We start from the raw sequence: 27,601 nt of genomic DNA, 5'->3' as shown, positions 1-27,601 counted from the left end.
CAGAACTGTATACAGTACTCTAGCTGTGGCCTAACTAGTGTTCAAGCATAACCTCCCTGCTCTTGTATTCTATGCTTCGGCTAATAAAGGAAAGTATCCCTTATGCCTTCTTAACCACCTTACCTACTTGTCCTGCTACCTTCAGGGATCTGTGGACATGCAGTCCCTTGTGGCAGGGGACTTTCCGAGTGGCAGGCAGTGACTAGTGGGGTACCGCAAGGATCGGTCCTAGGACCCCAGCTGTTCACAATACATATTAATGATCTGGACGAGGGAATTGGATGTAATATCTCCAAATTTGCAGACGACACAAAGCTGGGTGGGAGGGTATGCTGCGAGGAGGATGTCATGAAACACCAGTACGATTTGGACAGGTTAGGTGATTGGGCAGAAACATGGCAAATGCACTATAATGTGGATAAATGTGAGGTTATCCACTTTGGTGGCAAAAACAGGAAGGCACATTATTTGAATGGCAATAGATTGGGAGAAGGGGAAGTGCAAAGAGACCTGGGTGTCCTTGTGCACCAGTCGCTGAAGGTAAGCATGCAGGTGCAGCAGGCGGTTAAGAATGCAAATGGTATGTTGGCCTTCGTAGCAAGAGGGTTCGAGTACAGGAACAAGGATGTCTTGCTACAGTTGTACAGGGCCTTGGTGAGACCGCACCTTGAGTATTGTGTGCAGTTTTGGTCGCCTTATCTGAGGAAGGACGTTCTTGCCATGGAAGGAGTGCAGCGAAGATTCACCAGGCTGATACCTGGGATGGCAGGAATGACGTATGAGGAGAGATTGTGTCGATTGGGCTTATACTCACTGGAGTTTAGAAGAATGAGAGGGGATCTCATCAAAACCTATAAAATTCTGTCAGGCCTGGACAGACTAGATGCAGGAAGGATGTTCCCGATGGTCGGGGAGTCCAGAACCAGGGGTCATAGTCTAAGGATAAGGGGTAGGACATTTAGGACTGAAATCTGAAATGAGGAGGAATTTCTTCACCCAGAGAGTGGTGAACCTGTGGAATTCTCTGCCGCAGAGGGCGGTGGAGGCCAGTTCATTAAATATATTCAAGAAAGAGTTGGATATATTTCTTAAGGCTAAAGGGATCAAGGGGTATGGGGAGAAGGCAGGGACAGGGTACTGAATTTGGATGATCAGCCACAATCTCATTGAATGGCGGAGCAGGCTCGAAGGGCCGAATGGCCTACTCCTGCTCCTATCTTCTATGTTTCTATGTTTCGCCTTGTTAGCCCTCCCCAAATGCATTACCTCACACTACAGATTCTGAAAGACTCTAAGAAGAAACTCAGAACCCAGAGATCACAAACAGAACTCTGACCAACTTCTGATGAAATAATCAACTGAGAACACTGCTGGCAACAATGGGAGAAAAAGAACAGATGGTATGGACCAGATTGAGACTTTGCAAACAGCAGAATGGAGATGGTTACCTGAACGCATTTCTTAAATTTCACCTTCTGTAAGTGGTTCCTTCCCTGCCAATATCTATTTATATGTAGGGGTTGAACAAGTAAGTATTAAAATTATTTTTAAAACAAAAATCATATTTTGGTGTTGTATCAGCAACTTCTTCAAACCAGTCCTTTACGTTTACTTATACATCAATCCTAAGCTTCAAAATAAATTATTAAAAGTTATAACAATTGGCTTTCCTGAAGACTCGGATGAGTCTACCCAATTAGCAGCTAAGCCCTACAGACCAGAACCCCAGTTTGCACTGAGTTAACTGGTCTTGGTCACAGAGTTAGTTGGTATAAAGTGTCCTGAGTTGGGTAGGAGGAAATCAGCCAGGGTTCCTGCTCTAGATCACTACCCAATGAACCTGGCTGGGCGTTTGAATGTGTGGACGTCGAGTGAAGACTGGATCAGCCTCGATTGTGATGCCCCGCCCCTCCCCTCCACCCCTCTCCCACAACTGAATATTGTGCTGATATGCACAGTCAAGACTCACACATGAATACGACCACCTGGGCAAAGGTAGCAGCAGTTGCCTAGCAATGCTGCCTTTAATTTTTTTTTGGATGTGTGGCTCCTTTAAGGGGCTGCGCCGCCCATTCAAAATACCGCACATGTGCGGTTTTTCCTATTTAAAAGCCGGTGAGCTGGCTGCATGGGTGCTGCAGAGCTCTGCGTGGCTGCGCAGCTTAAAGGGAACATTGTTGCCTAGTTCCGAGTCAATGCATTCAGAAGATGAGTTTTTGTTAGGTTAGGGTATCAACGGATATGGAACTAAGGCGGGTAAATGGAGTTGAGGTACAGATTAGCCATGATCTAATTGAATGTGGAGCAGGTTCGAGTGGCTGAATGGCCTACTCCTGTTCCTATGAGAGGGATGAAAATCAGGAAGAAAAGTGAACTAAATCCAGCTTTTCATCTTCACAATCTGAGCAGAATTGGAAACTTAAGGATAGAATAGATTAGCATGGACAATATTGTCCATAATTGCAAAGGACTAACCAATCAATACCGTAGCCTCTTCTGAGCAAGACATTTTGTAATCTCACTGTAATCTTCATTAAAAGTTACCCAATCTCTTTACATACACAGAGATCACATGTTTCAAGGCTATAGTTAGGGGATGAAAGGCTTATATGCACAGTAAAGGCCAAAGAGGTGCAGAAAATTAAACAGCTCTATTCCCAAACTGGTGAAATATATCCTGCACTAAGTTCATTAATCAGCCTGAATTAATGTATTCAGGAAATACAGCACACAGTATATGTTCACATGGTGATCACAAAGAAAATGAATGAAATGAACACGTAAATTGTGGCACACAAATGTTAGTGGCAAAGTCTGGGTCGTCGACATAATACTTGGTGAAATTTGAAAATTTTTGTTCAACCAAATATCAAATGAAGCCATCACCGTCACTATAAGGACGAACATCAAAGCAAAGCTTTCACAACTGTAGCATCCCTATCCCTGGTCCTTTTGGAAGCTTAGCTTTAACTCAACAAACTAGCTTCTTAATTTCTGTAATCATTCCAAATGTTAAAAAAAAATGCTAATTTTATTTGAGTTCAACGGAAGTCACAGTTATAATGGAATCCCCAGTACATAAATTTCACAGGTTGCTTGATTCTGAGTGTATAAAATAAACATGAGACAGGGAATGAGATACTACAGCTTTCAATCACAAGGTATGAGATCTGCCTCCAAGCATGAAAATGGCACCAGCAAATTTCTAGCAATCTGATAAGCAAAAATGTGTGTTCACAGTCCGTGCCACTCATGGACGGACGGTATATATCCTGTTGTACTGTCTTTTGAAAACTGGACTGCTTCATTGCAATGAGTCAAAAGCGACAGCCTAAATGTCTCAAAGCCACTGTGTAGCAGTCCAGTCCAGTTTCTTCCAGACTTGCACGCTGTTAAGTGATCCAAAATGTAAGTACAAACTCAATAGCCATGGAAGTTTTATAATTTTTAAAAAGAGAAAATTAACAGTTTTTAAAACCAAAGACAGGTTTATGCTTCAGCATTTAAGCTCATCTTTTCTGATTTAGATTTTACATCCATTCTGCATGAGCCCCACTCAAACCTTTTCTGGGGTTATGATGCGAAAATGCCATTATACACCAGATCCAATAATACAACTTTGTACTACAGTTAGAGTTTTGTAATTTGTTACTCCAGAAATGCACTTATTATTAGTTTGTATGGATGTCTCTGAATAAATTGTATATTTGCTGGTGCCAACTTCACCCACCACCACTCCAGGAAGGCAAAAATTCTGACCAGTTATAGGCTGCGATTTCTTGCGCTCAATCTCGCTCGCATCATTCACTGCGCCAGTTGATGATTGCCTCAGTGTTCTTTTGACACGTACTCCATTTTTTGCCATTTCAGAATCATGCTCTGTGTCAGCTCTACTATCAAGTCCAAATAGCTCTACCAGGGAAAAAGGGCACTTTTTAATCTTTACTTCATACATACATTCAATGCATAATGGAGCAGCACAAAATACACCTGAAGAAGGTCTGCATTGACCTTTAGCTCACTAAGTTTTCTTGTTGTCCAGAAGTTTTCCATTTAAGAATTTATAAAGATTGAGTTTTCTGTTTCTTGTTTTGAACAGTAGAAATAAATTTAAATGCACAGAATTACTTGTTTTTAGTAATATTTTAGGAAACTGAAAACTTCTCTTTCTGGTTTACCATGTGTAATGCAATTCCCAGTCTCAAAGTGATACATGCTGCCTACCTTTCAGACATCAGTGCTCAATGTTGACATAAAATAATCTTGCTCATCTCACTACTTAAATACTGTTCCAAAAGTTTAAAACGATGAAGGCACATTTGTGTAGTTGACCAACACTACTGAATTAGAGTCATTTTGACATTTAAATGCATAGAAATGCTCATTATTTAGATTTTAAATGATCACAAAACATCACTAGAATTCCTAGTGCAGAAGTTATGTATTTCAATATAGATTTTGTTCCTTTTGCAAATTTACCTTTGCTTCAATTTATGGAGACAAACAAATGGAAATACATGAACACACATTTTGTGACTATTCTAAATACATGTTTTGAATATGTAAAATGCATACAAGATGGTTCACACTTGGTAGTGGTTGGTGCAATTGCAATAACTGAAAAGATATGCATTATTGGCAATTATAGAATCAAGTGTAAAGGCAGGGAAATTAGATTTGCATATCTAACCTTCTAATACATCATCTTTTTAGAAACTTTATTGCTGTTGTACACCACCAGTTTACAACTCTTCAACCCAACACATACTAGACCCCTACCAGTCTCCAATCAGAACCAGGCAGGTACCGGACAGAACAAGCTAGTGCGTTCTGATACATTGCAGAAGTATGATTTTTTTCCCCAAGTTTTAAATGTGCCTTACCATTCATAAACTCAATACTGAGAGTTCTTCTACTGAAGTACTGGCAGTATATCTGGTCTGATTCTTTTGGATTACTGGTAAGGTGAGAGAGGTGCTAATACAGGTTAAAGAGTTAACTGTCTGCTGTATTGTTCAATTGCACTTCAGTAAAACATTCTAAGCAGCCCACCCTGCCCTCCAACTTCAGAAATTATATTTGCCTCCCTTGCCTTGCATTAAGTGATGTCAGCCTACCTTCATGTGAAGACGACCAGCTGCTGGGCCCACTGAAAGGAGGGCTACTCTGTCCATCTTTATCCGATGGTATTCGCCTTAGAACAGGTGGGACCAGAGCAACTTTGGGGGAAGTGTGACCAGATGGTGATTCTGGGTTTTCTTCTATAACAAGGAGTAACAATGCCATCACTTTTGTTAATGTTGTTTTTCCACAAACAATATTAGCAATGTCTTGAGATAAACTACTGCTTTGCATCCAGTGATCTCAATTAACCCTTTTCCAACAAATTATGGGTCAATTTACAAAGGGTTTAGTCAGTGACTTTTCCCCCTATAATTAGCACAAATCCTAATGGAAATTTTACAAAACACACATCACAGTTTCATTAATATGCAACTGAATATTTATACTAGTTGCTGAAGTATGGATGTGTTTTAAGCTATCAAATCACTTGATTCACAGATACATTGCATATTTTTGTTCAGGTATAAATGTAAATATCAGACAGGTATAAATGTAAATAAGATGAGTTTTAAAAGCTCTCATATTTTCAACTGATGAGGGAGACCAACTATAAGTAATCCATCAAATCCAGTTTCTATTAGAGAATAGAGTTGTACTGTGTATTAAGTTTGAGAGTGATGTGTCCAAGTCCAAAACTAGGGTCTTAAATTTAAACAAAGCCAATTACAGAGGTATGAGGGGTGAGTTGTCAGAGATAGATTGGGAAATTAGATTAAAAGATATGATGGTAGATAAGCAATAGCAAACATTTAAAGAACTAATTCATAATTCTCAACGAATATAGACTCCACTGAAGAATAAAAACTCGACTGGAAAAATGGTACAACCATGGCTAACTAGAGAAGTTAAGGACAGTATTAGATTAAAACAAAAGGCTTACAATGTTGCGAAAAAGAGTAGTAAGCCTGAGGATTGGGAGGGTTTCAAACAGCAGCAAAGGATGACTAAGAAATTGATAAAGAGGGAGAAAATAGAGTGAGAGTAAACTAGCAAGAAATATAAAAACAGAATCTAAGATCTTTTACAAGCATGTAAAAATGAAGAGATTAGCGAAAGTAAACGTGGGTCCCTTAGAGGCTCAGACAGGAGAAATTATAATGGGGAAAAAGGAAATGGCAGAAACATTAAACAAATATTGTGTGTCTGTCTTCACAGTAGAAGGCACAAACAACATACCGGAAATTGTGGGGAACCAATGGTCTAATGAGGTGATGAACTTAAAGTAACTAACATCAATAACGGAAAAGTACTGGAGAAATTAATGGGACTAAAAGCCGACAAATCCCCTGGACCTGATGGCCTACATCCTAGGGTTTTAAAACAGGAGACTGCAGAGATAGTGGATGCATTGGTTTAACAGTCCCCATGGATTGGAAGATAGCAAATGTAACCCCGCTGTTCAAGAAAGGAGGGAGAGAAAAAATAGGGAATAGGCCAGTTAGCCTGGCATCAGTACTAGGGAAAATATTAGAATCTATTATTAAGGGCGTGGTAACAGAGCACTTGGAAAATCACAATATGATTAAGCAGAGTCAACACGGTTTTATGAGAGGGAAATCATGTTTAACAAATCTATGAGAGTTTTTTGAGGTTGTAACTAGCAGGGTCGATAAGGGGGAATGAGTGGATTTAATATATTTGGATTTTCAGGAGGCATTCAATAAGGTGCCACACAAGATATTGTTACACAAAATTTGGGCTCATGGGATTGAGGGTACTATATTAGCATGGAGTGAGGATTGGTTAATGGATAGAACACAGAGACTAGGAATAAATGGGTCATTTTCGGGATGGCAGGGTGTAACTAGTGGGGTGCCGCAAGGATCAGTGCTGGAACCGCAGCTATTTACAATCTATATCAATGACTTAGATGAGAGGAAATAACAACAGAAAATGCTGGAAAAACTCAGCAGGCCAGGCAACATCCGTGGAGAGAAATTAGAGCGACGTTTCGGGTCAAAACCCTTTTTCAAACTGGAAAGGAAATAAAATAGATCGAAGGCAGGGCTGCGATAGAACAAAAAAAGTAAAAGAAGTAAAAGAGACATTAAGAGGTATTCAAAACCAGAATACCTCTTAATGTCTCTTTTACTTCTTTTGTTCTATCGCAGCTGTAAAGTCTGTGGTTTGTGCAGTTAATAAATACACAGACTTCAGAAGTAACAAACAAAACAGGTCTTTACTATTCGAAGGTCCGGGCGAATCTGCCCCAGAAATCCTGCTACAACACTAACATACTGGTGTGGTCACTATCGGTATTACAGTATACAGAAGCCAAACAAATAGTGCCACACCTAAAGTAGTTCCCTTAAAGGTGAACGGTTACATTCAATAGTTCCCTTAAAGGTAGACGGGTACATACACTACAATCCTCCCTTTTTAGCTTATTACTTACAGAGTCCCCATTAAACATACATATCTTCAACTTCCTATAAAACAAATTACAGCTATAATCTTGGTGGAGTCAATGTCATATAAAACAATTTACAAATATAATCTCGGTGGAAACAGTTCACAGGTTCCGTCTCTGCGGAAACAGTTCATAGATTCAGTCTCTGATCTTGACTCGTTCCGAACAACATCTCTTTGGTGTAGCCGGTTCACCTGGCTAGCGTGACTCCTCCATAGCCTTTTTCTTGACGTAGCAGCTTGAACTTTCGTCCTGTTGAACCAGCAGTGCGGACTTTTACAACCAACTGGCTGTCTTGACATTTTCCAGTTTTTCAACTAATTTAGCTCCTTTCGTAGTGTTCCGCCTGAGATGGTAGAAGTGCTAATATTTTAGACAGTTATTATCTTCTGCTTCTTCTTTTTCTTTTCTGCCTTTTTGAAACTCTCGGAGCTCCTTTCTCGGCTGCCAGCTGTAGCGCCACCAACTCTCTATGTTCCTTAGACCTTAAGTGCTTCCTCCGGATTTCAGCACTTTGGGAGTTTTCATCACAAGCTGGGCAGACCACATCCTCGTAATATTCAGTGTCACTCAACAGGTCATGGTAATATTCGGGTTCGTCCTGAGTTAGGCCAGCGAGAGAGCCTTCTTCTTCCTCCTCACCCGTCTGGACGTTAGCTGACGGTGGTTCCTTCCCTAGACATCTTTCTTGAAAAGACTTCTTCATGCATTCATATTCATCCCGCTCTTCCTGGGTTGTCTGCCATTCCTTCACTATTGACCTCATTTGTGAGTTCAATACCTTCCTTCCACCGGGGATTGCGGTATCAGGCTATTTAATCCTTCTACTGAAGCAGCTGTTTCAACATTCTTCTGTTCACATTGACGTGATTCAACAAACTCTTCATAGAGTAAACTGTAATACAAAATCTGTGTTGCCACCTCAGTTATTTCTGTAACTTTTGGGAGCTCCGAATTCCTTCCCTTTGCAGATTGAAGCTCGTGTTCCCATTGTGGAGTCTTGTCTCTCAGCATGTGAAGGAGTTGGCTGACCGTTAACTCTTCCGCGGGGACTCTGTGGATCAGAGTCTTCACCATTTCATCCACCTTTCCCTCCAATGCTTTCACCTTCCTTTCCTCTTGTACTTTGGTTTCAAGCGCTCGAAGAAGTTGCGCCTTGATGCTCCCAAGCTCATGTTCAGAGCCCATTCTTACAGTCTCTGTGTTTCTTACAGTTTCCTTCCCTTCCACTGAAAGGATTCCCAGTTGAGTCTGCTCTTCAAGTCGTTGAACCTCGGTCATTGCCGCCTCATATTTGTCTTGGGTTTCCTCCAATATTTTTATGAGTTCATGGACATCTTGTCTTTCATGTTCTGCCATGTCTTTCACCGCTAAATTCTCATCTATGGATGGAACCTCTACCGATGAGTCTGTCTTGGCCTTGAGCTCATCAAGAATTTCCTGCAGCCTTTGGACTTCTTGCTCATGTTCAACCTTTAGTTGTTCATATGCTTCTACTGAAACTAGCTTTTCGGAGGTTGCCGAGTTAATCCCCTCCAGAATTGTAGCCTGGGCCTGTTCATACTGTTCTTTCCACTTCTCACACTCTGCTTGTAAGGAGTCGTAGAGAAGAACTGGAATAAAATCCCGGCTTCCTGAAGATTCCTCTTCATTTGCTTCTTTCGCAATTTCCTGTTGGAGTTCAGCCAAGGCTGCTATGCTATCTGCCTCTTGAAGTCTCACTGCCATCAAATCTTCTTTATTCTTGCAGTCTATCTCAGTCATTTTCCCTTTATTTTCATTTAACTGAGTGATAAGCTCCTCTTGCAACATGGCCACATTATTCACATCAGGTAAAGAAGCGTTTCTCTTTTCCATGTCCAAGACTTTTTTTTTGCATCTCTTTAAGTGCACACTGCGATTCAGCTTCTCTTAACCTTGCCTGCACTAGCTCCGTCTCCAATTGCAGAACAAAATCCTCAGTGTAGCGTGGTTTGCCTTTATGCTGTATCTCTAGATCATGCAAATATTCTAACTCCTGAACATCATAAGGGAGGTGTGATCGGTAATTGGTCACGATGGCTCTATGGTCGCTCTCTGCTTGAGCCAGCAGGTTCTGTTGTCTTTCCAGACTCTCCCATTCGGTGTCATAGAACTTTTTCATTGTTTTCATCTCCTGTACGAGACGGTAACTTAATTGTTCGAATTGTTGTCATACTTTGAAATAACGTTGAGTTCGAGCTCGGTGTTCCTCCGTAATGCATATGTCTGTGACTTGAACAGACTCAGAATTCTCTGTCTTTATGCACGCCATCGTTTTTCCAACCTTAGTCAGTGAGTTCATGTTAACCTTGTTTTTCATACGTGGGCTGGACTTATCGTCTTCCGGCTCAGAGTCTGAGCTGCTTGTCTGCACCGAGTCCTCACTCGTCATTGCTTGTTGGTAGTGCCATTCCATGTCTATTTTCTTGATCCACTCCCGTCCTAGAAGTGGTGGTCCTCCCTCATGTAGTACATACAAGTTCATTCTTGGGTGTTCTTTACCCCTATCTCTCACCTTGACTCTTATTTTTCTCATGGGGTATATTTTATGCCCCGTGTATGTCTGCAATACGAACTTGGTATCTCTTAAGGGTATGTGTGAGAATAGCCAGTGGTAATCCCCTCGATTTATGACTGATACAGCTGATCCAGTGTCCAACTCCATTTTCACTTGGACTCCAGCTATTTTTAGCATGACCCAGATAGTTTGTAGGTCAGCTTCCTTATTCACATGGTGGATACTCAGACTACCCAGCTCCTGGCCGTTTGGATCTGAGTCTGGATTCTGTTCGTCTGAACTCTTCTCTGCCCCCTTGTATACCTTGTTGTACTTTTCTTGTGATGGCTTCCTTTGGTTGTTGGTCTTCTTCCCTGACCGGCATACCTTAGCGATGTGACCCAGTTTGCCACATTTCCTACATTCTTGGTTCTTAAACCAGCACTGATTCTGGTCGTGTGTTGTCTTCCCACAACGATAGCATTTTGTTGTACTCGAGGTAATTTGGTCCACCCCGAGCGCCGCCGCCTTTAGTTGCATTTCCGCCGTTCCTTTCGCTGCGGCTTCGTGTGATGCGGCTATAAGGACAGCCCCGTCAAGTGTAAGGTCGTTCTCTTCTAGTAGGCGCTTTTGCGTCCCTTCCTTGGACAATCCACCTACGAACTTGTCTCGCAGTGCCTCTGTCAGATTCCCTCCGAACTGGCAGTATTTCGCTAGCCTACGCAGTTCGACCAAGTATTCTGCGTTGTTTTCGTCTTTCCGTTGCGTTCTTGCATAGAATTTGAATCGTTCAGCCAACATCAACGGTATGGGGTTCAAGTGGTCCTTCAGAACAACCACAATCTCTTCGAAAGACTGATCCGCCGGTTTAGCTGGTGCTAGTAAATCCTTCAAGAGCCCGTATGTCTTTGCGCCCATCGAGTTTAACAATGTTATCGCCTTGTCGTCTTCCTCTATTTTGTTGGCTTCACAATAGATCTCGATGCGTTCCACGTACGTGGCCCAGTCTTCTATTTCAGAATTAAAGTTGTTAATATTCCCTCGCTTAGGCATTTTTCTTCCCTTGGGAGCAGCACCAGTATTTCTTTAAGTATTCTTATTTATTTGTTTGTTTCTAAGATGGCGGTTTTCCCGCGAAAATGGCGGTTTCCCGCTCTTCCTTTCTCGCCCCGCCCACTTCAATGGCGGTTTCCCGCTTCTGGCGTCTTCTCCGCCTAATGGCGGCTTCCCGCGTTTCTTCCCGGTGGAAGGGGTACGCTTCCCCCACAGCGGACAGGTTCAGCCGCTGGCTGGCTTCCGCACAGCTCCCCTTACTCGGCTATGTCTTTTCCTCCCGCCCGCATGGCCCAACCGGCGCTGGGTACACCCCATTAACGGAGGACAGTTCAGCCGCTGGACTGGCTCTCGCGCAGTCTCTCTCTCCGTCCCCGGCTCTGTCGCTCTCTCACCCGCACGTTCGGTGCTACCGGCCCTGGGTACCCCGTTGGTGGAGAACAGTTCAGCCGCTGGACTGGCTCTCGCGCAGTCTCTCACCCCGTTTTCGGCTGTGTCTCTCACCCACTCCCGCACGTTCGGTTTTGCCGGCTCTGAGTACCCCGTTGGTGGAGAACAGCTCAGCCACAGGACTGGCTCCTCGCAGTCTCTCTCGCCGCACCCGGCTCTCACCCGCACGGTTCCCGTTCGCCTCCCCAGCCCTCTCGCAGACCGGTGTTTCCCTCCCCGGCTGTGGCTGGGTTTCTCTTCCCGCGCCTACTCGCAGGCTCAGCGCTTCGTGGCTGCGGTCGCTGCCCGGATTTTTCCCGCCGATCGCGGTCCGGCTGTCACCCGACGCCGTTGGACCCGACTTTTGGCCGGCACAGCTCCCCCTCGACCGAGGTCGAGTGCTCTGCCCTTATCCTCCGGATACTTCTACACCTTCCCCTACTCACAGTCTCTTCGGCCGCCTTGTTTCCTGCTGATCGGCTCACTCCGCACCGTGGTAGAAGGGTAGTCAGTGCCTGTTGCTAATGGAAGCTTTTGTTGCTAAAGTCTTCCACCTTTCTCCTGCTGCAGCCTCGTGTTTTCTTCCAGCAGCACGACGAGGGCGGTTGCCTCTCTTCGACGCTCTTCTTGCTTTGGTAATCTTGCCACAGGGTACGATCGGACTCGTCGCCACTGTAAAGTCTGTGGTTTGTGCAGTTAATAAATACACAGACTTCAGAAGTAACAAACAAAACAGGTCTTTACTATTCGAAGGTCCGGGCGAATCTGCCCCAGAAATCCTGCTACAACACTTATATACTGGTGTGGTCACTATCGGTATTACAGTATACAGAAGCCAAACAAATAGTGCCACACCTAAAGTAGTTCCCTTAAAGGTGAACGGTTACATTCAATAGTTCCCTTAAAGGTAGACGGGTACATACACTACAGCAGCCCTGCCTTCGATCTATTTTATTTCCTTTCCAGTTTGAAGAAGGGTTCGACCCGAAACGTCACTCTAATTTCTCTCCACGGATGTTGCCTGGCCTGCTGAGTTTTTGCAGCATTTTCTGTTGTTATTTCGGATTTCCAGCATCTGCAGTATTTTGCTATCGTACTTAGATGAGGGGGCCGAGTGTAATATATCCAAGTTTGCTATGATCCAAAGCTTGGCGGGAAAGCAAGCTGTGAGGAGGATGTAAAGTTATACAGACCAGTTAAGTGATTGGGCAAGAAGGTGGCAGATGAAGTATAATGTGGGGAAGTGTGAAATTATCCACTTTAGGAGGAAGAATGGAAAAGCAGAATATTTTTTAAAAAGTTGAGACTAGTAAATGTTGGTATTCAGAGGGAGTTGGGGGTCCTTGTACACGAATCACAGAAAGTTAACATGCAGGTAATAGCAAGCAATTAGGAAGTCAAATGGTATGTTAGCCTTTATTACAAGGGGGTTGGAGTATAACAGGAAAGAACTCTTGCTGCAATTATATAGGGCTTTGGTGAGACCACAACTGGAGTACTGTGTACAGTTTTGGTCTCCTTACTGAAGGAAGGATATACTTTCCTTAGAGGGGGTGTAACAAAGGTTCACTAGATTGAGAGGGCTGTCCTATGAGGAGAGATCGAGTAGAATGGTCCTATACTCTCTGGAGTTTAGAAGATGAGAGGTGATCTCATTGAAACATATAACATTCTTAGAGAGATTGACAGGATAGATGCCGAGAGATTGTTTCCCCTGGCTGGAGAGTCTAGAACTAGGGGGCTTAGTCTCAGGATATGGGGTCGGCCATTTAAGGCTGAGATGAGAAGTAATTTCTTCATTCAGAGGGTTGTGAATCTTTGGAATTCGCTACCCCAGAGGGTTGTGGATGGTCAGTCGATGAGAATATTCAAGAGAGATGGATAGATTTTTGGATATTAAGGGAATCAAGGGATATGGGGATAGTGCGGGAAAGTGGGGTTGAAGTAAAAGTTCAACCATGATCTTACTGAATGGCGGAACAGACTAGAGGGACCTTATGGCCTAGTCCTGCTCCTATTTCTTATGTTCCTATGGAACAATTTGGACAAAATTATAATACTACTGACACTAGCCCAAAGGTAATTATTCTTTCTCTAGACATAAAACCACAGGTACTTTTGAACATTTATGGATTCGAAATTTTCCCTGGCTTCATTTTAAATTAAAGTAGACGGCGTCTTTGAACTTAGATCATACTCATTGAAATTACTAATATCTGCATCAATGTAAATAACAGACATTTGTTGCACTGTCTGATTTACCTTAAGTTAATGTGCTGAATGGGCTTGGATCTTTGCAGATACAAATGCAGTTTCCTAACTGGTCTGCGGGAATCCCGTCAAGCTCCATTTCTACAAACTATATTTTACTTGTACTTTATACATGACATGTAATATTGTTGTGTTTGAAAACCTGATTTCAGAAGAAGAAATTTAAAGAGGTGTATTTTCTTCAGTTCAGTAGCATCTTTTGAGTTCTGGTATCTGGTCAAACGGAGGACTCTGTTCCATTCCTTATGTGGATTGTTTTATTTACTTTATTTTATAATTCAAAACATTACACTGCTACTGAAAGTGGTACAAGAATGAACACAGGTTGAAATTGGCAAATGTTGAACTTTTCCCATCAATTATTAGAGATTTGGATGTAATTGACACATTACAGATGTTTCTCATACTATTTCATATGGTACTTTTATTGTCAAATTTTTGTATTTTATAATTTCTAATTAATTGTAAACGCTAGCCATTTTGGCCTGTGAGTTTAATATCAGCCATTCTGAAATGAGTGTTGTAGCCCACTTAACCCATTAAACAGAGAAATGCAACTAGGGTACTTGTTAAATTATTGGGCCACAAAACTCTGAAAGGATGGATTACTGAAAGGTACATGCTTCAAATGGTCAGGGACAATTTCTGCTTCTGGGAACTGCTGTTACAGCACTGAAAGAGAAAATGAATAAAAACCTAAATTTTAACAAAGCTGTCACGTCAATATGCACTCTGAAGAGCTAGAGCAGCTACCCGATGTCCTGGCTATGCTGCTTGTACTTCTTTCTTGCTGTAAGTAGGATGACCATTTTGATGATTACTTTGGTTCAATTGCTTTAGGCATATTTTGGGAACAGAAAAAGAGTCAAAAAAATTGTATTTATATAGCACCTTACAAGTCCTCAGAACCTCCCAAAGCGCTTCAAAGCTATTTTAGAAATGCAGCCACTGTTGTTACAGCAGTTTGTGCACAGCAAGGTCTCACAAACAGCAATGAGATAACAACCAGTTAATCTGCTTTTTGGTGGTGTTGGTTGGGGATGAATGTTGGTCAGATACTGGGAGAACTCCCCTGCTCTTCTTTGAATGTCATGGGACCTTTTAGGTCGACCTGAACACATTCTTGGTTTAATGTCTCATCTGAAAAATGCCACCTCTGACAATGCAGCACTCCTTTAGTACTGCACTGAGGTGTCAGTCTAGATTATGTGCTCAAGTCCTGAAACCCACAACTTTCTAGACTCAGAGGTAAGAGTGATACCTATTGAATAACTACAACTCCCAAGAGCTGTTGGAACTTCAGTCATTAAACTGAAGCCTTGTATTAAGATGCATTACTTGATAGTATCTGTTCACAGCATTTAGCCCTCAGTTTTGTTTGCCTGGATTCTCTAATTCTGATATTATGACTCTGTAATGCAGTAAATAATTTAACAGAAAAGGTTGTTAACATGTTCAGCTAAACCCATGTGCCTTTTCCATTTTCTTTGTACAAGTTCGTTGTGATCTTCAACTTTCAATGGGTTGGGGAAGGGGGTTAAAGGAGCTGTAAAAAGAGAGCACAAACTGCACACATACTGTATCTCATTCACCTTTATTGTGTAGCAGGATCCTATTTTTGCACTATAAATGAAGTTGATGAGAAGCAAACACTTGTTTCTGGCTTAACTTAATACGGAGCAGGATTTTGCTCCACAGTAAGTGAACTGAGTCTCGTTACATCTAATGCTTTGTTTCCCATATATTATCCTGACCTATTGGTTCAGTGGAACAGAATATACTGTTACTACTGCATCAATTGTAGCTCTGCATGCCTCCTCATAAGTCAGTGAGCTCAGCTCCAGAACTGTCCTACTTGTAATTCTGTGTTCTTTCCAATACTAAAATGTAATTTTGTGGAAGCAACTGCATGCAAGACCTACATTTGGGTCTCGCCAATGCTATATGGGACATTATTACTTGGACAGACGTGAACTATAAACTGTTTGGCTTGTCAGGAAAGAGATTAAAATGATCATTACAGGTCCACCACACAGGCCTATACAACAGGGTGACTGAATTATTTTTCTTCCCCTATTCTCTTCTGTCCTGACCTTACTGGATTACCCAGTGACAGAGTGGGAGACCTATTCCAGCTTGTGTCCTTTGAGAAGACCAATAGAGGTGAATGATAATGGCCCAGTGACACTTCTTTCACCCCTCTGTACTAATGTCCTTTTTAAAGACTGGAATTCTATGGCTATTATCCAAATTCTACTATTACTTGTTCCAAAGGCTGCAGAATAGTTTAGGCACAGTAGATTGTATTCAATTTCTTTATTTCTCTCAGATGCACTCCATTAGGTCCAATCCTTTTATGAACCTTCAATTATTCATTTTCATGAATAGTAACCATATCTTTGCTCATCTGTTTTTCTAAAAATCTTCTCTATGGATCCCCAATCGTTCAGTTGATGGATTAATGTTGCAGCTTCTACTCACCAGTGCTCCAGCTGGGCCTAGGCTTTTGAGGAATACTAGGACGTCCCACATTGCTGGGCTTGAGAATTTGAGGTGGGGTTTTTGGACTGGTAGGTGTGGTGGAGGAACTTTTAGGTTTCACCGTTTCTGTCTTTGGTTCAGGTTTTGTAAGTTTTTCCGGTGAAGTCAAGCCTGTATCTCCTTTTTGGATTTGTTGGCTTCTGGCTACCATAATGAGACAAAAAGCATAGAAAAGAATGTAATTTTAAGAAAGCATTAAAGTTAAATTAAATTGTACTTTATATTGGGTGTTCTTTTACAAAGAAAACAAAACAAAGGTCTGGGATATAGAATGTGTGAAATAATTTCAATGTCTTTAGCAATCCGTGTCTTTCCTGACCCAGGAAAGAACGAGTCTTGATTTATTCTACAAATACTATTAAAAAAAAATCTGACTACAATGTTGTCCATAGGTTAAAGTGCTCAACAGCAGGTCAGATGCTTAGGATCAAAGTACAAAGGTATTCATGAGCATTGTTTCTGCGACTCTGAACACAAAGTTTTAGAATACATCAGAAAACCGTTGTCGAAACAGGAAAAGGGTTGGTACTGTTATCATGTCTGTTGTGCTAACAATGCAGGTCTAATATCATCCCTATTATTAACCAGCTTTCCACTTAAACAACTAGTTTTGTGAATTTTACAGCATTTTCAAAAAGTAAACGAAGATATTGTGCTGGTATTCTGGAATGCAGAGGGGTGCACAATACCTAAAGACTTACATTTATATAGCGCCTTTCACGACCACCGGGCATCTCAAAGCGCTTTACTTTTTGAAGTGTAGTCACTGTTGTAATGTGAGATATTTATCCCTCAACCAACATAACAAACAAAATACTTAAGGCAACAGTTAGGGTGGGTGTCTGTTCAATGGAAAGTCCTACAGCCCTACTCCTTTATAAGGAGTATCAATATTGCATTTTTATGATTCTGGAATTTTCTTCAATTAGGTAACTGCACGTCACTGTATAAAAAGCGTTTTGGAACTGTTTGAGAGATGTAATATGTTTTTCTTGTGGTGGAAGACAAAAATTATATAATTTTTTTCATCCATTCTCGAGATGTGGGTGTTGCTGGCAAGGCCGGCATTTATTGCCCATCTCTAGTTGCCCTTGAGAAGGTGGTGGTGAGCCACCTTCTTGAGTCGCTGCAGTCCATGTGGTGAAGGTACTCCCACAATGCTGTTAGGTAGGGAATAATTCCTGAATTCTTTGCCACATATCCGAAATGTATTTAATGATAGATAGGCTTTGAATTAGCAATCAGGAATTTGATGACTTTTTTGGATGCATATTCCTCCTCCAATCTGTACCCAGGTCTGTGGCCATCACAAAATTTGGCCATCTACTCACCATCCAGGCACATAGCAGGTGTGTCATCTTTTGGCGCGGTTTGCAATTGGGATGGAACCCTTGCTGCTCAAAAATGTGTTCACCCGGCAATAATGGGTTACTTGTCAACACGGCAGTCTTTACACAGACAGTGGTCTGGATTTTGCACTCAGCGGTGAAGGAACGACTTTTGCCGTTCACCTCGCGTACAGTTGCCCAGAGATGTTTCGCGGGCTTGTCAGCGGGGCTTTCCACTAATCTGCCGACTGTTTCAGTGCAGCGGCCTCTCCAGGGGATCTGTGGCGTCGTGAACAGGGAAAGCAACAGCAAGACACTTCAACCAATCAGATTGAAGTATCCTCACTGAGATACGCAGACTGCAAACCAGGAAGAAAACCGGAAAGATAAATTACATTTAAATCCATTCACATGAAGTGAAATAAAGATTGGGAAATACAGGTGTGATTAAGGGAGAGAGATAAAAGAGACAAACAGAAAAAGTGAATTTTGTAAAACTTTTTATTTAAAAAAAATCTGCAACATTCATTTTCTTTGGAGGGAATGAGACTCCACACCTGTAAAATTAATTTTTCAGGGCCAGAGAGGTTGTTCAGCAGTAATTACCACTTGTTATGCTGTTAAATACTCATTTACTCCTAAATGCCCCAGCCCTAACTTTATCAGCCATCTTTAGTGCGGAACAATGGGCAAGTTCACGCCATTACAGTGATTTCAGTGTCGAGTCTATCGGCGAGGATTGGAACAGCACACCCTGTGGAGGAGCAGGGTATCTCTGACAGCAACTTCTGGATTTCTGCGTTTAACTGCACATGTGCGGAAGCCAGAAGTTGCTGTCAGAGTTACCCTGTAGTAACGGTGAGCCCGGATAGTCTCGCCGTTATCATTACCGCAAAATCCGGGCCATTATGCTTCTATGCCGCCCTAACGTTAGTATCCTTCTGACACAGATGATGACATATTTTGAGAAGTATGGTACCGAGTCGGTATACAAAGTAAAAGAAAGACTTGCATTTATATAGCGCCTTTCACGATCACCGGGCGTCTCAAAGTGCTTTACAGCCAATTAAGTACTTTTGGAGTGTAGTCACTGTTGTAATGTGGGAAACGTGGCCGCCAATTTGCGCACAACAAGTTCCCACAAACAGCAATGTGATAACGACCAGATAATCTGTTTTTGTTATGTTGATTGAGGGATAAATATTGGTCAGGACACTGGGGATAACTCCCCTGCTCTTCTTCGAAATAGTGCCGTGGGATCTTTTACGTCTACCTGCGAGAGCAGACAGGGCCTCGGTTTAACGTCTCATCCAAAAGACGGCACCTTCAACAGTGCAGCACTCCCTCAGCACTGCACTGGAGTGTCAGCCTAGAAAGTAAACTATATGAAGACAGAGACCATGGTTTTGGGCATCTTCCTCCTCCTCTGGATTTAAAGAGCAGTTTGATCAGCTAGTAACAGAGTACTTCAAAAGGTACAGATCGCTAGCAACATGACTTCTCAATATACAGTCAGTTTTCCTGATTCTTGCATATAAACATATAAATAGTAAAAGGGTAGTCAAAGGAAGGGTGTGGCTGATTAGGGACCAAAAAGGTGATGATCTTGTGGAGGCAGAGTGTGTGGCTGAGGTACTAAATGAATACTTTGTATTGGTCTGCACTAAAGAATAGGATGCTGCTAATGTCAGTAAAAGAGGAGGTAAAAGAGAAATTGGATTGGAAAAAATAGGTAAAGAGTAGGTACTTAAAATGTTGGGGTGCTTGAAGTAGAAAAATCATCCAGTCCGGATGGGATGCATCCTAGGTTGCTGAAGGAAGTTAGGGTGGAGATAGCGGAGGCTCTGGCCACAATCATCTCATCCTCCTTGGGAGCAGTGCAGGGGGACTGCAAATGTTACATTCCCGTTTAGAAATGGGGAGGGAGACACACGAAGCAACAACAGTCCGATCAGCCTAACGTTGGTGGTGGGGAAACTGAGACAATAATCTGAGACAAAATTAATTATCACTTGGAAAAATGATTTAATAAATGACAGCCAGCACAGATTTGTTAAAGGCAAATCGTGATTGACTAACTTGATTGAGTTCTTAGGTGAAGTAATGTAGAGGGTTGATCATAAAATCCTAGAATAGTACAGCACAGAAGGAGGCCATTTGGCCCATTGACTCTTTCAAAAAGCAATCCAGTTAGTCCTACTACCCCACTCTTTCATTCACCTTTGATGAAAATAGTACAGTTGATGTTGTGTATATGGACTTTCAAAAGGTGCTTGATAAAGTACCACATAATAGACTTGTTAGCAAAATTGAAGCCCATGGGATTAAAGTGGCAGTGGCAGTGTGGATACAAAACTGGCCAAGAGCCAGAAAGCAGAGTGTAGTGGTGAACGGTTGTCTTTCAGACTGGAGGGAAGTATACAGTGATGTCCCCCAGGGATCAGTATTGGGACCACTGCTCTTCTTGATATATATGAATGACCTGGATTTGGGTATACAGGGCATAATTAAGTTTGCAGATGACACAAAATTCAGAAATTTAATAAACAGTGAGGAGGATAGTAACATACTTCAGGAGGACAGACTGGTGAAATGGGCAGATACATGGCAGATGCAATTTAACGTAGGGAAGTGTGAAGTGCTGCATTTTGATAGGAAGAATGAGGGGAGGTAATATAAACCAAATGGTACAATTTTAAAAGGTGTGCAGGAACATAGACACCTGAGAGTGTATGTACACAAGTCTTTGAAGATGGTAGGACAAGTTGAGAAGGCTGTTAAAAAATATGGGTTCATTGGATTTATAAATAGAGGCATAGAGTACCTTACGTTACGTTAAACCTTTATAAATCCTGCTGGAAAATTGCGTCCAATTCTGGGTACCGCACGTTAGGAAGAATGTTAGGCCTTGGAGAGGATACAGAGGGAATTTACAAGAATGGTACCGGGATGCGGGACTTCAGTTATGTGGAGAGACTAGAGAAGCTGGGGTTACTCTCCCTAGAGCAGGGAAGGTTAAGGGGAGATTTAATAGAGGTGTTCAAAGTCATTAAGAGTTTTGTTAAGGTGAATAAGGAGCAACTGTTTCCAGTGGCAGAAGGGTCAGTAACCAGAGGACGTAGATTTAAGATAATTGGGAAAAAAGAACCAGAGGCGAGATGAAGAGAAATTTTATGCAGCGAGTTATGATCTGGAATGCACTGGTTGTAAGGGTGGTGGAAGCAGATTCAATAATAACTTTCAAAAGGGAACTGGATAAATACTGGAAGAGGAATCATTTGCAGGGCTCTGGGGAAAGAGCAGGAGAATGGGACTAATTTAATCGCTTTTTCAAAAAGCCGGCATAGGCACGATGGGCTGAATGGTCTCCTTCTATGCTGCATCATTCTATGAAACGTGATGATTTAGCTCACTGGGGGTGAATTTCCTCTCTCACTTACTATTGTGTGCTTAGAATGAATATATCTGATTCTTATCCCACATGCTAACTTCTTGTGTGGCAGATATCCCACTTCCTTTGGAATGGCAAGCACCCAAAAATAAGTCTTAGATATTCCAACTCCATCAAGTAGGGAAGGAGTTACATAGGAACAGAAGTAGACCATTCAGCCCTCGAGTGAGTGCTGCCTTTCAGTTAGATCATGGCTGATCTGTACCCCAACTGCATTTACCCACCTTTGAGCCTTGATATCCTTACCCAACTAAATCTATTGCTCTCAGCTCTCAGTCTCGAAAATTTCAATGAGTTACCTCACACAGTGTCTTTTATTAATGATTGGCTCAAATTTGTGAACAGGTTTTCCCTGCTGTTGATGGAGCAAGACTCCTGCAGATGCTTCTCATCTCTTTACTTACCATTTTTAAAAAAAAAGGCTGTATTAGTGATTCGTAAGGCCATTTAACGACCCATGTTTGGGAGGGATGTTTGCCATTTCTTTTGAGGTATCAGCTAATTAGTGCACTATAGAACAACCCTGATACCCCTTTCATGATGTTGGGGTGCTATCAAACTGCACCCTTGAACTGGTGGAATAGGGTTTTCTTTCTAAATTTAATCTTGTTTGCCTAGGTTGATCGAGTAGCAAGAGGCATGATCCCAATGCCACCATGAGAAATGATCACTTACAAGTGCCCCCTTCTTTCATGGAGAACACCACTAATAAAATTGGCCAAGCCAAACTAAAAATGTGCGCATAGAATCAAAAGATAATCCGTTTATCACTGTTGATGAAACATGGCTGGAATTTTCTCTAGGGATGTGGGTGAGAAAGTGGGTTTCCCGCAGGCCCTGCCGACTTTAACGGCAGGGCTTGATTTGAATGCGAGGTCTCAAAATCCCACCTGCAGCCAGTCAGATTGAGAGGCTGGCTGGCTGCGGGCGTGTAGGCCTCAGAAGCGAGGGGCCAGTCCAGGGTAGGGGGGTTGGCATTGGGGCGGGATAGGATTGGCAGGGGTCGGGGGAGGGGAGGGTGGGGAGGCAATCGGTCCGGGATCGGGGGGGGGAAGGATCGATAGGGGTCGGGGGAGAGGATCGGCCAAGGTCAGGGATTGTGGGGGGGGGGGAGGGGGTGGTTGCTGAGATTGGCCAGGGGTCTGTGTGGCGGGGTGGGGGGGGGGGGGGGGGGAGGAATGAGAGGATCGTAACCGGCCACTGGATGATTGTGGCCAGCCTCATCATCCTCACTGGGTTGGGGAGGGGGGAGGCGATCAGAGGCCTTGTGAGGGGGTCTCCGATCGCAGGGGGTGGGTATGGTCGGGACCCTGGATCCAGGAGGTAGATATAAAGCTATTTACTTCCTGGATGCAGCAGTTCTCGCCTCAGTTTAACTGCCGGGTTTCACGAATTGTGTGAAACCCATCCACAGGCAGTTAAACACAAAATTGATGGGGAAAAGCGGCTTCCAGCCTCATTACAATATTTAAATTGAGGTAATGCCCCCTGGGAGCGGGTTGGTCACCCATCCCGCCTCCGGCAAAACTGGAAGTGGGCGGGTTGGAGGCGGGATCAGATCGGGAATCCCATTTTTTACACTTTAACTGCCCCCACCCTCCAAACCACCCGTTTTTTTAGGGGAAAATTCCGGCCGATGTGTCCTGCAGTGCTCGCTGGTCGCAGAGTGCTTCAAGTGAACCGGTTGCCACTGCATGATCCTGTTCCAAGATTACCCGGGCACGTACAAAGCCTTGAATGAGAGGCAAGCTGTCGGAGCATTCGCTCTGTCGATCCTGGACCTGTGGATGGAGGTTTCTGCTAGGCCCAGGGGCAGACCGACCAGGAGGTTTTCGGATCTGCTCGCCTCTGTGTACCGGTTGACCAAAGATGAGAAGCGTGAGAGAAAATGCAGCCACAAATTAAGAAGCAGCCCTTTCAGGAAAAGAAAGAGGGTCTGCCACCTGAAGCATTGCATGCAGATGAGAGACTGATTCTTCTTGGCCACAAAATAGGCATGCAGCCTGAGTGTGTTATTAAAATGGATCAAATGAATATTAGAAGTCACGGCACTGTGCAATGCTCTCCATCCTAGGTTCCCAGTGGTGCCACGGTGGAGTCTGGAAAGAGGGCTTTCCCCTGGTGACGCTCGTCCCCGCCGGTTGGTAGAATGTTCCACCATGGTGTCTCCGGGTGGAAGACGAGTGTGGAGAAATGAAGAGTGTGTAGCAGCAAGGTATATAGGAAATCTCTCCATGCATAATGGAATAGTGGGATAGGGATTGAAGTCCCTTGTGGAACTGTTTGATAAAGAGCAGTTCTGAGGCTCTGCAGAATCAGTTTCACCTTTAAGATGGCGAATTTATCAATTTCCTACCAACTAATAGGTCAGGTCTGATGTTACTAGATCTTTGACATGGCAGGACCTTCTTTCTTTCAAAGCAGATGAGAAACCAACATTTTTATTTTCTCTTATTTCAGTAAGTCTGATGAGCTCTGATCATTTATAGTATAATATACTTGGGATCAGGCCTAAATACAGAAACTAAGCAAGAGCAATAGGAGATGATATGCACGGCTCCATATCACATGGTTGTAAGGAGTAAGAGCCAAACTGAGATGCTACACTACACTTGCCATACACCTGTGCACTTGCTGTAGGGCTGAGGTAGGTTTGGCAATTTGTACATGTTCTCTGATTCAACTGATTCTACACTTGAGTGGACTGTAGCCATGACTGGGAGCACCACTGAATCCAACCACCTGCCAGACCTCCTAGATACTTTGTGGGGAAACAGGGACTGAGAAGTTGGAGGGTTTTTACACTGGGGCTGCATCTATGTTCACCTCCTCTCTATTATTGGTCCTTCTACCGCCTGCAAAGTTTTGCTGTCAGAAATTGAGAGTAATTTTTTATCTTGTCATGTGCATGTGGACTAGGACTTTGAATAAGTTTAATTCTAGTGGTCACATTAGCTTCCTCAATCCTATCACTGAATAAGATCGGTCAGCTTCTAGTTAGTGACTCCAATGCAAGTACTTTTGCATGCATTTTTGTTGTGATTGCAACCTTATCTTACACACTTTTTGTTGTTACCATCAATACCAATCTCATTCTTATCCATGGAACTGTCCTTTTCTTAAAAGATAAAACAGAAAATCAGCAGTATTTGAAAAATTAGCAGCCATCTACTTTTCTTAGAATACAATGCACAAAAATTAAATAAGTTGGGCACAGTGATTTCTAATACAAACCTAATGAAAAATAATTACAATTCTGTGTATAATATTAGTAAAGTAAAATGGCAGCCATGTTATATAGGTGTGAAAACTGACGAGCTTAACACACGCTCTCTCATGACACCGGTAGATCGTACTTGTGCTCACCTCTACTAGTTTCATCTAGTCGGTCTGTACTTGACACATTTTCATATAACTCCTTGCTTCCAGCTTCATTTTCAAGTTTCTGAGGAGAAGACAACAAAATTGAAGAAATCCTAATAGTCAAACCGTTAAACCCGTTTCTTAATAGCAGATACTAGCGATCTCTGTTCTTGGGACTGATACAAAAGTACGAGTGTTTATTAGATTACTGTTTGAGAACCAAGTTATATTTTTAAATGTGCTTTTGGCACTATTCGAACAGCTGCTCCCAAATCTGCATTTGAAACTTACAAAATGTTGTAAATACTTTGTTACAATGTGAGATTTCTACCTTTCTTAAAAATTCTCATGCAAAATGCAAGTCAGCTTCAAAAGGCAAGCCCACACTTGACCTTTTGCACAAAGTACAGGAAACTTTGTGATATCCGGCACCGACAGGACCGGCGTGTTGCCGATCTGTCAAAACTGCCGGACATACAAAGTTAATGTTGAAGCATACAGAGGTTTTCATCTCCATATCTGACAACAAACACTGTTGCTTAGCAACAGCTTCTAAAGAGTCGGCTGCAGCTGCAAGTGTCTCTAGCTGAAGCTGTTGCTATAGCTACAGACCTTGCAGTGGCTGACTGGGAAAAAAAAAGAACAAGATCTAAAAAAAAGCTTACAGAAAACGGCTCCTGATTTTTGCCGTTAGATCGAGTATTCCGGACATACAACCTCCGGATAAACCAAAGTTTCCTGTAACTGGGATAGTGTGACACTGGGTGAATAATGAATTCTTCCTTGAGGTACACAAGGGAAAAGGCACAGGTTGCATAGTGTACACTCCCAATCTCTTTGAATCAGAAAATCACACTGACAGACTATATACATCAGGCCAAATAAACAAAATGAGGCTTATTAAAAAGTAAGTTCATGCAGAAACAAGGGCAAATCAGCAGATATGACCGATTTCAGTACTTCACTTAACTCTATATCATTTGTTACAAAACCACAGTACAAACTATTAGTAGTTATTTTCTGTACTGTTTAACCATGAGTCAATGAAAAAAGGCATTGTGTGACAAATGAACCCTATGGAGCCCTCAATAAGTTCCTAACCTGTATAACGACACAGCAAAATGGAAACTGAAGAATAATGGTCACCAATCCGGTTTTATGTCTCTTTTTCATATTCCAACTGCTACAAAGGAAGATTAAAAAGTTGTCCGCTATAATTAATAAAAACTATCACTCTAAATAGATTTCAAAGTTATCAGGGCAACCTCTCAGGTATAGAGCTAACAATCAAAATCAGCCTCAAAGACAGCTATACCATGGCAGTTGAATAGCAATTCACACCTCCAATGCTTCAGTATAATCCAATTAATGTATTAAGAAGGCACAGACACGAGATCGCTATCTGACCAAAGTACCTGATTTGCAGCTTGCAGATAGCATTATTCCAGCACTATCTTATAATGGGTTTGAGTTTCCGCTTGTTTATAGCTGTGCAATCCGGGCGGAATCAGTCGAATCAGAGTAAAATATTGGGAAATTTTAAACATAAATGAGTTAACCCCAAAACCACTTATGCTTGTGTTTGCCGCAATCCTTTACGCTGGTTTGCGATTCAATTTGCCAGAATTGGGCCCCATCCTCAAAATTGGCCACACCCCCAGGTCAAGGGATTCCGCCGGTTCGGGAAGGCTGTTCAATTGCGCTCATTTTCTTAGGCGCACAGGCATTAGTAGGCATGTTTTAAAAGATTTTCCATATCAAAAAATATTTAATTTACTAAGAAACTGACTAGTTGTGGTGATTATTCTTGTTTTATAAGAAGCATTGTAATTGGTTGCCTGTTTTCCTGCCTTGAGATATATGCTGTAAACTTATTGGTTAGTTGATTCCATGTGACCTGTGGTGGCCATCTTAAATTCAGTTTTCTACAGTTTGGTTGAGACTGGGTGCTCAACATGTACTGCTGGTTTTTTAAGGTTAATAAAGCCTAGCTTTTGAAAGGCAATCTACTCTTTATTTCAATTTATTAACCTTTTGCTATAATGGAACGATATCTTCGACCGGAACGATTTAATGCTGACCCTAATTCTGCAGGAGTGGATGATCAATGGAAACATTGGTATCGTACATTTAAAAACTTTTTGGGTGTGTTGGATCAGCAATCTCTAAAGAAGTTGGATATACTAATCAACTACATTGCCCCGGATGTGTATAAGTATATTTTGGACTGTGAAACTTATGAATTGGCTATTGCTACGTTGGAAATTTTTTTTGTTAAACCCAAAAATGAGGTATTTGCACGTCACCTTTTATCTGCCCGTAGGCAGCAGGCGGGAGAATCCTTGGATGCTGATTTACAAGCACTCCGGCGCCTTGGTGCTAACTGTAATTATAAGGCCGTGTCTGCAGAAGAACATAGGGAAGAGTCGGTACGGGATGCATTTATTAATGGATTACTGTCTAGATCAATTCGTCAGCGGTTATTAGAAAATAAGATCTTGGATCTTAAGAGTGCTTTTGAGCAAGCCTCTACATTGGATTTGGCTCAGAGAAGTTCGGATTCTTATGCTCTTTTTGATCGGCCTGCGACCGTGGTTTCGGCAGTTCCGGATGAAAGGGAGTTACGTGGATTTAATAGGAGTGGTTTGCCAGATTCCGAAACAGTTTCTACTTCGGCAGCTGTTGCCTCTAGGATTCAGAAGTGTTATTTTTGCGGGAACGCCCGGCACCCCCGTCTGAAGTGCCCTGCCCGGGAGGCTGTGTGTAGTAAATGCGGCAAGGGAGGTCATTACGCACGTGTTTGCAAATCGGTTGCCTCCTCTGCGACCATTCAGCCTTTAGATAGGGCGTTTATTGCATCAGTTTCTGCCGCCTTTTCCCATGGCCTAAACAAAGCTATAGTTATGGCCCAAGTTAATGGGTTAGAAGTGAAGGCCCTTATAGATACGGGCAGTACTGAGAGCTTTATAAGTCTTCAGTTTGTGAGGGAGAAGCGTTTGAAAATTTCGCCTGTTTCCTATCAGGTGTGTATGGCTCAGACGACTCTCACCTCACAAGTAGCTGGTTGTTGCCTTGTGAAATTAATTCTCCTAGGTAATACATATACTGATATA

General features: G+C 42.5%; 1 protein-coding gene across 1 annotated transcript in view; it reads right to left on the bottom strand.

Annotated features, from left to right (window-relative positions):
* LOC147117677 (F-actin-uncapping protein LRRC16A-like) overlaps window positions 1-27,601 on the bottom strand; it is a 494,673-nt gene that overhangs the window by 8,324 nt on the left and 458,748 nt on the right. Inside the window, exons 34-37 of the mRNA XM_085989391.1 lie at window positions 24,492-24,570; window positions 16,287-16,490; window positions 5,118-5,261; window positions 3,760-3,912 (exon numbers count right to left, since the gene is read on the bottom strand). Coding sequence (XP_085845517.1) covers window positions 3,760-3,912; window positions 5,118-5,261; window positions 16,287-16,490; window positions 24,492-24,570 — 580 coding nt within the window. The remainder of the gene's footprint in view (window positions 1-3,759; window positions 3,913-5,117; window positions 5,262-16,286; window positions 16,491-24,491; window positions 24,571-27,601) is intronic.

Source organism: Somniosus microcephalus, chromosome 5, assembly GCF_052327205.1.
Source record: "Somniosus microcephalus isolate GS21.2 chromosome 5, FLI_Smic_1.0, whole genome shotgun sequence".
NCBI classification, from domain to species: domain Eukaryota; kingdom Metazoa; phylum Chordata; class Chondrichthyes; order Squaliformes; family Somniosidae; genus Somniosus; species Somniosus microcephalus.
The sequence above is the reverse complement of the archived record's forward strand: the minus strand, read 5'-3'. Positions and strand labels throughout refer to the sequence as shown.